The 14,218-nt window shown below is 33.7% G+C and overlaps 1 protein-coding gene across 6 annotated transcripts in view; it reads right to left on the reverse strand.

The window, feature by feature from the left end:
- EVI5 (ecotropic viral integration site 5) overlaps positions 1-14,218 on the reverse strand; it is a 223,954-nt gene that overhangs the window by 70,931 nt on the left and 138,805 nt on the right. For all 6 annotated transcript variants that reach the window (XM_088791322.1, XM_019752853.3, XM_019752838.3 and 3 more), the window contains 4 exons: positions 12,146-12,280; positions 9,319-9,459; positions 7,998-8,156; positions 838-984 (listed from right to left, as the gene is read on the reverse strand). In XM_088791322.1, the coding sequence (XP_088647448.1) occupies positions 838-984; positions 7,998-8,156; positions 9,319-9,459; positions 12,146-12,280 (582 nt within the window). The remainder of the gene's footprint in view (positions 1-837; positions 985-7,997; positions 8,157-9,318; positions 9,460-12,145; positions 12,281-14,218) is intronic.

Raw genomic sequence — 14,218 nt, forward strand, 5'->3', positions numbered from 1 at the left:
CAGCTTTATATGTGCCATTGAAAGTCTTATTTCTTATCATAGAATAATAAGGCTGGAATCTTTAAAGGGCATCATTTCTACTATCTCACCATGGAAAGACGATGTCTAGTTTATTTTTTAAATCCCATAACTTGTCGTCAGCAATCCATTCTAATGCTCAGACCACAGTCATCTCTTTAGTTATTTCATACACACACACACACCCCTCCTTCCACCCCGCTTCCCATACCTTCTCTCTCACCACTGCTATACTGTACATTTCTTTCAGGACAAAATGTACTTGCATTCAAATACTTTTTCATGCTTTATGAATGCTAACGCTTCACACACAAAAATAGAAAAATTGATCAAAATAATGGGAAATGTACAAAAATATCCCAACCCACTGGTACATACACTTTTTTAGCTCTCTACTGTATCCCAAAAACATGTCCATATTGACTCCACTAATAACCAAAGCAGAGTTGCTCCAACCCTTCTAAATTACCTTTTTGGTTGAGATATTAAAAGCTTTGGTTTTAAGGGGCTACAGGTCAAAAGAACATTTGTAAACCGATACCAATATTTAACCACTAGATTAACTGAATTTCCTGCGCTGACGTTTAACCAACGTGGATGAAAATGAGGTTTCCTGCCTGAAATTCACCCCAGAGCAAGACCAGAGCTAACCTGGTCTGAAAGCAACCACCAAACCAAGTTCAAATAGGTGGGAAATAAAACTAGCCTCTTTTGGCTTTATTTGGTTTTAAGACAATGTAATCAATGATGAGACAAAACAAAACAAAAAAAAGACGTTTTTATATGGACAAACACAAACCAGCTAGTTGTTATGGTTACCTTGCATTCAATCTCTGCTTGTTTGCGCTTTGCTTCACTTAACTGAGTAAGTAGTCCTTTGTTCTGCGCTGAAAGATACTGCACCTTCTCCTGTAGACTGATCACCTCTTGTTCTGCTCTTCGAAGATGGTTACTATTGATCTGGTTCTAATAATTAAAGTATAAATACTCAGATTATAGAAATAAAAGGCCTGAAAAAAATATACATTTCTAATTTTACCTACCCATTTCATGCCTATACAACATTATAAAAAATGTTATTATTAGTTATAGGTTAATTTTATTCAACAAATAGTTAAAAACTAAATATCCATATACCAGGGGTGCCAAAAAAATGTATACAAGTGGACACTTTGGTCAACGTTGCTCAAGCAGTTATTTGCCATAATCAGAAGTGTCTGGAGGCTGATGGTAACCACTTTGAACACCTCTTGTAATTGCAGAAGTCAAACATGATTTGTATTCATCTTTTGTTATCAGTATATATTGAGTATTACAATCTTAATACAGTTTTCCTTTCTTAAAATGTGTATACATTTTTTGGCACCCTCTTTATATAAGGTCTATATTAGAAACTGTCATTATAGCTCAATTTACCATTTATACAACACACATCTATAAACTACAAGGATGCTTATACAGAACTTGAAGGTATTAATCTCTGAAATAGGCAATGTGGTACAAAGTAGGTACAGATACAGGCAGATGATGAATTTAGTTCCTCTTTTCAACTCCCAAAAGAAAGCACAGTCTGATTGAAAGTACCATCAACATTTACTAGCCTGTAAACTCCTTGATGTCACTAATTATGTCACGTGCATGTCTACATTCCTCCAATGCATAGCATAATCTATTTTTATGGAGCATGGAATGATTTTGAATTCTGGCTTGTTATTTTGGTGATGATGCAGACTAGCTAATATCACTGAGTCTCTATTTCTTCATTTGAAAAAAGTATATAAAATACTATTTCTCATTTGGTTATCTTCAGAATTAAATGAGATAATACATATAACAGACTCCATGCATAGTAAAACCTCAATAAACGTTAGCTTTATAGTTTAGTTTAATTATAGGACATGCTAAAAAAACCACATAGACCTTGAATTGACTGACTTGAGGTAGTTTTTTCATTCAGGCTTGACCCTGAATTTTCAGCCTGAATTTTCTCAACCCCAAATTATTCTATCAGAGGCCTGAAAGAAACCGTAGGGATTTTCATAAAGAAAGACAAGTAAAATCTGGCTCCTCATTTAATTGTTCCTTAACCTTGGTCAAGTTATCTAATCCCATCAAATTTCAGTACACTGGTGTTGTAAGCATAGTTATTACCACTTGTCTTGCAAGGCTGCATGTGAGAATTATATAATAAATGTTTATGAAAGGAGTCTCACACAATACCTGAAATTTAACAGACACTTAATAAATGCTTAGTAGTTGCTATTATATCTATTCTTCCTCACTCTCTGAATACAACCCTGACTCCAGTTTTAAAAAATCGGGATCCTCTTAAGCTCCAAAATGTTTTACCACTTCTAAATTTCTTTTTCTTCACTTTAACTCATGTTTCTGACTCACAGAAGAAATGCCTCGTTTTTAAGACCATCCCCTATAATACTCTCTTCTTTCTCATTTTCAATCAATGACTATTATCTACAAAATTAAGAGTGAACATCTTAGCACTGTATTCAAAATGTTCCACAACCTCTTTCTACTGTCTTGGCTCCTATCATTAAAAGAAATAACTGCACTTCAGAGGGACATACCTTCAACGTAAGCTGCAAAGAATTCCCACAGATAAAATTCCTCCCTGCACCCCTGAATACAATTCCATAATCCATATGTATAAAACACTCACACATAAACAAACCCAAGAAGTATGCGTGAGAAATAGTAGACAAAGAGAGCAAGAACAGATTTTTAAGAACTCTAGATAACAAAATCAGAGACTTTATATAAAATTTTATATTTAAAAGTATTAGATATAAAAAGAGGAAGCAAAAACATAAGTGAAGCACAAATCACTATCAAAAAAATCCAGCTAATTTAAAAAATAACCAAATACAATCTCTAAAATTAATATAGCCAGTGACATTAGAAATTTAAATAAAGGGTTAAATATAAGATTACATACATTGAAGAAACAATTAGTGTCCCAGAAAAAGTCAAGAGATGTAGAAGAGAGAATAAGAAGATACAAAAAATACCTAACAGGGGTTGTAGGATAAAATGGAAAAAAAAAAGGAGGTGAGATATGATGGTCTAAAAGGTGATAATAGTTGAGAATTTTTTACAACTAAAAAAACAAAAACCCATATATAAATCCACAGTTCAAGAAGCACAACTAGTCCCAATCAGGATAAATACAAATAAATCCTCACCAAGATACAATGTAACAAAACTCAGAATGCTAAAGAAAAGAAGAGGCAAATTAAAGGAAAATCTGAATATCTGTGAAGGGGGAAAGTGAAATATCTGGCAGACACCTCAACAGGAAAGATTTGTAGTACTTAAAAAAATAAATTTCATCCTATAATAGTACACTCAGGTAAACTATCATACAAGAGAAAAATACATCTAAGAGAGAGTTTACGACACGATTAAAACTGGAAATTGTTAAATAAAAGAGAGCAAAAAATTGGTAAATCCAAATGAGCACTGACTCCATAAAACAATAATGTCTAGTAATTTGGAGGTATAAAAAAAATGTACAGTAACAGTAAGATGTAAGACAGGAAGACGGAAGAAGAGCACATGAAATTCTTCTAAGGCCCTGAAAGTTTGGAAGAAAGATGGATAACTTTGTTCAGTCAGGTAAGCATTTTCAATTTTTTTTAAGGTAATAAACACTAACAGAAAAGGAATTATAAAAGTCAAACTAGTAGAAAGAAAGAGAAAGAAAAAAACACTAAGTCAACCCAATAAAAAGAAAGGAGGAAAAAAAGAAAAAGAAAAATAGAAATTACAAAATAAAACAATTTCAAACACATCATAAAAAGACTTTTTTTGATTTCTGATTGTGGATATAGAGAGTCAGGAAGAGCATTGCTCCTACCCTTTTAATTAAAAAAAAAAAAAAAAGCCAGCCAAACTCTAAGTTCATGACTTTTGATGAACCCACAGAGGTGAGGTCAGAGGGCAACCAACTAGCCCAAAATCTAAGGGGAGACAAGGCAGATACTAGTAAACATATTTCAGCTAGAATAAACACAAACTGGTAGAGGCCAAGTGTGGGCTGGCTAGAGAGTGTGGAGCCCAAGGGGGCAGCACAGTTCACAGACTCTTGCTCTTATTCCTCATGGACCCAACAGGTCCACACTAAGAAGACTGATGAGTTTTGAGAAAGAGGCCCATCGTACAGGCCTGCGGGAGGAGAACTGTGGTCAATATAGGAGGTGCACTAATCCTTGCTTGCCTCCTCTAGGGAATAAAAGATTGAATCCCCTTGGAGCAGGGCAACAAATGCTGTTGCCCTTGGGCACTAGGGAAACCACTGCATCTGAGGAAGGGGCAGGACTGTACTTTGGGCCTAGTAATATAGCTGGGGGTAGGGCAAGAGCATTAGGAAGGCCAGATACCCCAGTCCCTGGGACAAACACAGCCTAAAACTGAGACTTGATCAGAACAATAGGGGAAAGGTGTTCTCTGCCCCTCCAACTTCCTAACAGGTAATAACAATGGAATACTGCTGGAAACCAACCCTCTATGAAGTGCTATGCAAAGGGAAGACCTCAGACACTGAGAAAACTTTTTGGCAAACCAAACCCCAATCTAAAACTAAGATACTGCTAGAGGAATTTGAAGCCTGTGGTGTAATGAGGGTAACCACAGAAACAACAAACCTCAACCCCTACCCAACTCCTGAATATATTAACTCAAATCCCCCACATTAACGGCCTAGCAGAGAAAAGGTGTTCCCATTTCCAGGCATAAAAACTATTTGCCTTAGTCTATTGTCCTACACAAGATATCCAGTTTTCAACAAAAAAATTACAAAGCATAGGAAAAGGTAAGAACGAAACAAAACACTATACCAAGAGACAAAGCAATCAACAGAACCAGCCTCATATATGACACAGATATTGAAATTATCTAACGGAATTTTAAAAAGCTGTGATTAATATGCTAAATGCTCTAAGGGAGAGGTGAAAAACATGTAAGATCAGATAGGTAATACTATTACCAGAGAAATGAAAACTGTAAGAATCAAACAGAAGTGCTAGAAATGATACACAGTCATAGATGTGAAGAATGCCATTAATCAGACAACTCACAAAGTTGAGGAAAGAATCAATGAACTTAATGATAGGCTAGACAAAGAGACTGAAATACAAAGAGAAAAAATAATGGGGGGGGGCAGGGAAGAACAGAGCAGCTAATAGTTTGTTGGACATCAAACTATCTAACACATGTATAATTGAAATCCCAAAAGAAAACAGTATGAAACAGAAATTTTTGAAGAAATAATGACCAAGAATTTTCCAAAGTTCATGGCAGACATAAATCGACAGGTCCATGAAACTCAGAGAAAAAACTCTAGCCATATCTTATTTCCCTAAAAAGACTGCCCATTTCATCCAACTTTTCAAATTTCAATCTTATCATGTAAAGTTGTTCTGAGACTCTTTTCAAAAAGTATTTTCACTGGATTTATATTTATGTCCATTTTTTATTCCTGATAGTGTTGATTTGTGCCTTATTTTCTTGAAGTCTTGCAGAAGTTTACCTCATTTTACCAAACTAGACTCAAGATACAGAAAACCTGAAAAGATCTATAACTCTTCAACAACTAGGATCAACAGTTACTATCCCTACAAAACACGACTGTTTAAAGAAACAAATTCCAGCATAAAATCAAGTAATGGGTAATTCTAATCTTATATAAAATTTGAGACCAGAAAAAGATAAAATACAACCTAACTTATTCACCAAGCTTATTATAACCTTGGTTCCAAAACCAAGTAAGAGTCTCCCAAGAAGGAAAATTACATAGTACAATCTGACTTCGGCACAAAAACACTCAACTATTAAAAACCTGAATCCAGCAATGGGACTGCGTTGTACATGTCCTTGTGTATGTGTTCTGTATCACAAACTTATTTGCTTTTTAGTACTTTAATAACTGTACCGCAATATAATTGGTTTGCTTTGCAATCCTATGTATTTTATTTTATGCATAAAAAAACATTATTTTGAGGTGTCACACTTCAGACTGCCAAAGGGATTCTTGGCACAGAAAAAAAAACAAAAATCCTTGTACTGAAGAAACTCTTTAATATACAAACAAGGAAACATGTGCAAGAATGTTCAGAGCAGCACATTTGTAATAGCAAAAATTGGTACAAAGAGGAGTGTGGCTCAATAAACTTAGGTATACTCACTAAGTGGAGTTTTTTAGAGTCATTAAAAATGAAGCAACTGGAGCTCTGTACATCACTAAGTACACATCTCTTTACCTGGGTGCTCGATACATGGGTATTTGATATAAAATTCTTTAGACGACTAAGATAGCATTACCATTACATCACACTGTTTCTATTTACTTTTCTCATTTTAAATGAGAAAACTTCGTGAATCATCTCCAGTTTAAGCACTGGCACTTACGAACCATTCCTCTTCCAGCAAAATCCATCCAAAATCACATTCATTAGTCAGGCTTAATTCAAAATAGAAATGCCTTATGGTGCCATCCCTCAGACCCTCTAGTTGGAATTAATTTTCCCCTCCTATTCTCCATAGCAATTTCTATTTCTCTAATTACCACATTTCTAAATTATATATTTTTCTAGTTTTATTGAGGTATAGTTGACATGCAGCACTGTGTAAGTCTAAAGTGTACAGCATAATGATGTGACTTACATATATTATGAAATGATTACCACAATAAATTTTGTCAACATCCATCATCTCATACAACGATTACATTAAATATACTTTGTGAATGCCTCATTCCTCAAGTGTAAGTTCTTTGAAGGCTGGACAGTACTCTGTATTCACACGTTCTCAAACCGTGTTTGCTGAATTTGATTCATTTAGCTACACCCATTCTGAAATAAATCCTGAACATGGCTAAACACAAAAGCTGTGTTTTCATCGTTAACATCAACACTGAGATAAAATTTGATTATAAGAATAAAACTTCCCATTATAAAAGCTAGATTTCTATTTTTCATAATTTTACTGTTATTTTTAATTACAATGAAAAAAATAAGAAAATAACTTTGACCACAGTAAAATAAGATATATTTATTATAAAGGATTTACATATTCATCTTATCATGTTTAAGTTGGAATGATCATTTTTTGCACACAGGTATACAGAATAATACATGAGTGAACTATGCCCCCTACTGACTGAATAAGTACTTTGAAAACAAACTAACAGTACAGCGATTAGAGAGTATTACAGAATATGGTCCACAGAACTGTACCACATAAAAACCAAATGTACCAAATGTACTTTTATACTGCAAATGGATTTCATAAAAAGGACTTTTCAGACCTTAAGCCAAGTATGTTTAAGACAGAGTTTATTAGAGACATGGGGACTTGAGAAGTGTAATTTTGGAATTAACTGCTTAAGCCACCGCATTACACAACTTGAGAAAGCATCACTCACATTATATTCTACATCAGTGGTTCTCAACCAGGGGCAATATTGTCCCCCAGTCTCCCAGGAGCATATGGCAATGTGTGGAGACACCTTTGGTCATCACAGCGTGGGATGGGGGAAGCGGACACATGGGGCTACTGGCATCTAGAGGTTAGAGGCCAGGGAGGCTGCTAAACATCCTAAAATGCTCAGGGCAGTCCCCACAATAAAGATGCATCTGGTCCAAAATGTTAATAGTGTTGAGGTTGAGAAACTTTGCTCTACGAATATTTGCTCTATGAAGACTCCCTCTCAAGTTGTGCAACAAGGCAACAGAGTCAAATGGAGTTTCGTGACTTGATTCAACTTTGTTGAATGAGTCAGAGACATTAAATCCCTGATATCAAAGAACACAATTTTTGGCCCTTTTATCTGGGCTAGAAAATTCTAGACAGTCTAGACAGTTTCACGTGTCTACCTTTTAGCTCAATTCTAGGGAAGATACAATCTGCACATAAACTTTTGTTCTGCTCGATATTTTTTAAAGCGATTGGGCTTTCCATCATACCTGTGTCTCCATTTCCATCATCCTTTGTTTTATTTCTCTTATTTCTGCCTGCGTTTCAGCTTCTTTAAGTCGAATGGTCATCAGTTCATCTTGTAACTCATTCACAGCATTTTTCTTAGGTGGGTCTTTCCATCTCCCGGTAGTACGAGCTAAGTGGCGCTAAAACACAAAAAATTATATTGCAGCAAACATTCCCAGTATCAAAATAAGAGCTAACTTTATTGAGCAATCATTTCCGGCCTGGTATTACATTAAGCACTTTATATGCATTACTTTAATCCCTAGAAAATCTTAAAAGTTAGGCACTATTATCTTTATTATATAGGTATGAAAATGGAAATTGTGATTAAATAATTTCAGAAAGGCCACACTGCAAATCTTTACTGCCAGTAAGTTTCAGACCTGGGATACAAACTCAGATATAGTACAATTTTTTTATATTGTGGATTAATTATTGTAAAGAACACAATTTTTACCCTAATTTTTTTATGAGAGGGTTTCACATTTTTAATGAAGTTCCACAAAAAGGAAAAAATGAGGCTATTCATTTATTAAGGAAGCAATATTAGAAGTTAAGAGCAGTGTTCTCGAAATATCTGTGGTGAAGGTTCAGTTTTGTTGGTTTTTAATTTCTAGTTTATTGCAGCCTGATACTTTTGCAAAAAAAAAAAAAAAAAAAAAAGAAAGCTATGGCAATATCAAGGACTAATTTCAATTTTTGCTAGATGTATCACCCACCCCAAATTCAAATTAAGATCACTGTTCTAATGTTGTGCAGTTTTTGTTTTCTTCCCTCTCTCCCTTGTTTTATAGATTCTGTTTTTTTTTTCTCTGCCAACAGTTTCCCACATATGTGAACAAATTTGTGTGCATATAACTAGCTAAAGGTCTAACTTATTTTGTGTGGTAATCAATTATCAAAAAAAGTTAGAAATTTACAGATGAATTTATATTGGTGATAACTTTCTGATATTTCATACTGAAAAATGGATTTAATATTAACAGAAGAAATGTGTACTATATAAAGGATAATTTTTTTTATAGATTTTTAGAAAAAATTATATACATTACAATGGTATAACAACAAAAATATGACTTGATCTCTATTTTACCTTTTACTAAATTATAAGAGTTCAAAAAAGGGAGAACCAATTAAGGTACTTGCAATTTATAAACACTGTCAGTTTTGCATATTAAACAAAGTTTTTCTTACTTTTAAACTCATATCCTAGTGTTGGTCACCAGCTACTTCAAACTCAAACAAATTGTGGATATTCAGGTTTTACTCTCTTTAGAAAGCACACAAAATATACTGATATACCTGCCAGTGCTCCTCTAAATCTCTGACTTGTTGTCTAAGTTCTTTCAAACCCATAATAGCTTCTGCTTCTCTTAGTTTCACAGCAATGAGTTCTTCCTGAAGTCTTGCAATGTTATTCTCATCAGGAAAGGAGTTGTTTCTCTAAAGCAAGAGAAAATTTAATTTGGGATTTTAAAATTTAAACAATAAAATAAAATACAGCATATATAAGAGCTATTTTGTTCCATACGTAATTATACTTAATTTTATAGTTTTATTGAGCTGTAACTCACAAACCATAAAACTTACCTTTTTAATGTGAACTAGTCAGTGGTTTTTAAGAGCAATCAAAGGGTTGTGCAACCATTGTCACAATCTAATTTTAGGATATTTTAATCAGCCCAAAAAGAAACCCTGTACCCATTCATTACCAGTCACTCCACATTTCCCCTTCCCCCAGCACCTGGCAAACACTACTCTGTCTATATGGATTTGTCTATTCTAGACATTTCATATAAATGGAATCCTACAATACGTGGCCTTTTGTGGATAACTTCTTTCTCCTAGCATGTTTTCAAGGTTCACCCCTTTATATGGCCAAATAATATTCTGTTACATGGATACACCACATTTTATTTATCCATTCATCAGTTGACAGAAATTTGAGTTGTTTTCACTTTTTGGCTATTATGAATAATGCTATGGATGTTTGTGTAAAAGTTTTTGTGCGGACATATGTTTTTGTGCGGACATAATTCTCATGAGTATATAAATACCAAGAAGCAGAACTGCTAAATCAAATAGCAATTCTACATTTAACTTTTAAGAAACTGTCAAAGTTTTTCAATGCAGCTGCACTATTTTTCATTCCTACCAGAATGTGTGAGGGTAGTTGTACTTAATTTTGAGACTACAAAAAGTCGAACTCTGCTTTAATAAAATACAAATCGGTGTTACAGAGCAACAGGATTAAAAATGTTTTTCAACATAGCAATAAATTTACTAACCTCTGATTAGGACTCCAAATGAACCATAAACACCATTTATACTGTAAAGATTTATGGTAAAGAATAGTCTAAAATCTGTTTTGCTGTATTTTCTCAGCATGTTGCTTTGGAAAGGAGTGTAAAATCGCAGTACATTAGTCATATTTATATTAATAGTCACAAAATTAATACTAAGGTTATCTAAATATTTGTTTCAAGGGTACAAAATTTAGATTATTTTCCTACCATATTGAAAGAACCACTTTAGGATATAGGGTAGCCCTGTATTAAACTGCTCTGGGGAGTGACCAAGAGATCCTGAATTATGCCCCAGTAAAAGCTCCTTAGGTAAACTGAGGTATTACAGAGATTTTTAAGTCCTGAATCTATCAAATTTTCTATCTCTAAAATATTTCATGGTGGACATGAAGATTTTAGCCCCCAGAGATGATGGAATAGAGTTACTCTTGCCAACTGCACATTTTTATGATGGACTTTGAATGTTTTCTCAATTGAAAACTAGAAATTTACTGTAGAGGCCTAAAAAGAAAATCCTGCATTAAAAAATTAACCAAAGGGAGCATGAAACCTTCTAATTTCCTTTCTACCCTATACCATGAATACCAACAAAACTACTTAAGAAATCCAGTTTTAACTTGAACCCAAGGACATTTCTTTTTACCAAATATTCCAAATGGAGAGATCCAGATTCTTACCTAAATCATGGAGCCCAGAATACTCCTAAGTTAGAGACCAAATATTCTGTTAGGCATTTTTCACAGTATTCTTGTTGGATTTTTCACAGTATTCTTGTTGGTTTTTTTTCAACAAATAGGCAAACAAATTTTCCAAAACTATTATTCCAACTGATTATAGTTTTGCCCTGCTCTATTTCATTAAGAAATAGCTAAGGACAACTTGAGTGTGTCATGTCCATTATTTATGAGCTTTTGATTTTTTTTTTTTTTTAAATTAAATTTATTGGGGTGACAATTGTTAGTAAAATTACATAGATTTCAGGTGTACAATTCTGTATTACATCATCTATAAATCCCATTGTATGTTCATTACCCAGAGTCAGTTCTTCCATCACCATATATTCGATCCCCCTTACCCTCACCTCCCCCCCACCCCCCTTACCCTCTGGCAACCACTAAACTATTTTGATTTAATAGTTAGATACTACCCAGGGATGAAAGGAACAAACAACATACAGCCTAAGTCATCAACAATTTTATAGATGAGAAAACAGATTCAGAGTTTGCCATCTAGAATACAGACTCTCAAGTCTGAGGGTTATAAGAAACCTAAAAGCGTTTCTATTTCCACTACTTATCTAATCCTTAAAGTTCTTTAACGACCCTGAAAAAGAGGTAAGTTAGCTTCTGTAGCATACCTCAGGCTAAGAACTTCCTGTATATCCTGAGGTGGCTTATTGTAGCATGGAAAGTTGTAACAGTTACACTCAGATGAAATTTTCCCTGAAATGTTTATGTATTAGTTATATCTGATCTCTTACAGATGAAGATGTTACAATATTTGAGGACAACAGTTAATTTCTATCCCCTAAGTTTCTCTTTTCCAGCATTTAAATATTATTCATATCAAAATTATCCTGGTTGTTTTCCTCTGAAAGGGCTCTAACCTCCATTTTTACCCTTAAATATGGGGTTTTGAGTAATACAGCAACAACAACAAAATAATTGGGAATCTTATTTTTTTCTGTTTCCTCTCTTAATAACTAATATGTAAGGTTTCTAGTGTGTAAAAAACAAACAAACCACCAAGTCCAGTTTAATTGCTCAATAAGTACTTAACAAATATCTATCACACATCTCCTCTAACTTGGGAATAGTTCTCACCTTCTCTATATCCAGAACTTTATCCTGCATCTCCTTTAGCGCACACTGAGACTCGGCTTCACTCAAACGGGCTTGGACCAATTCCTTCTCTAGCTGTAGCACAAAATCTTCATTGTAGTTGGAACTGCATTTATGCTACAAAATTATAGACATATACTGAAATTTCAAGAAGTATGAACATGTATATACAATAAAAATAAATGCAATTATACAATGCAGTTAAGGGCAACCATATAGTGAAAGTTTTATTTACCCAATATTTTCAGCATCTCTCCTCCAATTAACTTTCCAATGAATAAAAAAGTCCAAGTTTCATATATATAAAGATGATCACCTTATTTATTAGGTGTTGGTAACTAGTTATTACACTACTCAAATCTAATTTATAGAAGATAAATATCTCTTTCTCTCTATCCATCAGATACTAAGAATTTGTCTGGCGCTATAGGCCTGCACTGTACAACAGTGGCTACCGAGCACTTGAAATGCAGCTAGGCCAAATTGAGAAAGGTTGTAAGTGCAAAATACAAACTGGATTTTGAAAATATGAAATGCAAAAGGCAAAATACCTCATTAACAATTTTTATATTGATCGCCTGTTCAAAGAACATTTTGAATACACCAAATTAAACAAAAAATATTGTTGATTTTCTCTGTAATAGTCTACTACTTTTAATATGGCATTTTAAAACGCATTTGTGGCTCACATTATATTGCTAGTAGACAGTACTACTGCAGACTACAGAAGACAAGTACACATTTACTGGAAATTCTATTTTAATCTAATAAAAATAAAAACAAGGGATCCACAATGATGTGAACCATCCAAAATCCTAGCAGAACAAAAATCTATTTTCTCTTAGAAATGTAGATCTCTTTAAAGATACGCATGAAAATGATTGCTGGAAGCAGAGGAAAATGCAGATGTTGCATGAAGAAATTAATCATGGAAGCATGAAACCTTTCCATTTCTTTTCCTATTCTATAATTTGAATACCAATGCAGCCACTTAAAAAATCCCCTTTTAAACCAGTTTCTATATAAAAATTGTTCTAAAAAAGCAAAAAATATATCTAATTCACCACTATAAAAGACTTCCTAAAATAAACTATCACTTCACATTTAATTCATGTAGTAAAGAAAAAAATACAACTCAAAATTCCAAAATAGTCACAGAGAACAATCCCCTACTGAACTAGCATTAGTAAAGAACGGTTCCTTTTACTCCTCAATACATTAGGAACAAAATAAATGTCAAACTAAAACTCTATTAAAAAACCATTAAGTACTTAGTTAAAACATATGGTACTCCCTTGCCCCAGGTATCCAAAAAGATGATGTGGGTTTTTAAACTAACAGTTCATTTATTAAGCAAATGAGGAATTTTTAATTCAGTGTATTATACATTATTTCTCATAGTAATTTTCTGATGCTATTAAAATAATATTTCAATACAAGAAGTGCATCTGCAACACATAGCAAATACTTACCTTACCCAATAGGGAAAAGGCACTCTTTTGTTATGACCACATCTAAACTGCAGGTACCGTAATTTTTTTAAATGAGATCACACTTATTTTATGAGTCATACTAGGGGTTTTTTTGTTTGTTTGTTTGTTACCCTTAATCTAAAGTCCTGATAAATGTAGTTCAGGTTTGTTTGCCAAGACTCTATATTGAGATCCCTAGGAATATATCAAAGCCTAATGGCCCATATGAGAATGGACTCTTTGATCTGGTATAAACCAACTGATCCAACCAAGCACAAAAAAAGTGTACTAATATTGGAAATTTTTTTTTCAATAAAATTTATAAAACTTCTAATTGTCCTGTTGTTTGAGGGATAAATTCTAAATTCCACAATTTACACGTTATTTCTCCTTTCGTACTTCCCATTTGTTGCTCAACCCACTGCAAACTAGCTTTAGTCCTCATCCCTTGATAAAACCTCTCTAATCAATAACAATATTATACCCAGTAGCAACATAAAAACTCAATAAAGTCCCTTTATTTGGCTCTTACCTTCACTAGACAGTCAACTGACTACTCTTACTTAAAACTTTCTCCTCCCTT

Source organism: Rhinolophus sinicus, chromosome 14 (genome assembly GCF_057876585.1).
Source record: "Rhinolophus sinicus isolate RSI-liver-muscle chromosome 14, RSI-T2T, whole genome shotgun sequence".
Taxonomy (NCBI): Eukaryota; Metazoa; Chordata; class Mammalia; order Chiroptera; family Rhinolophidae; genus Rhinolophus; species Rhinolophus sinicus.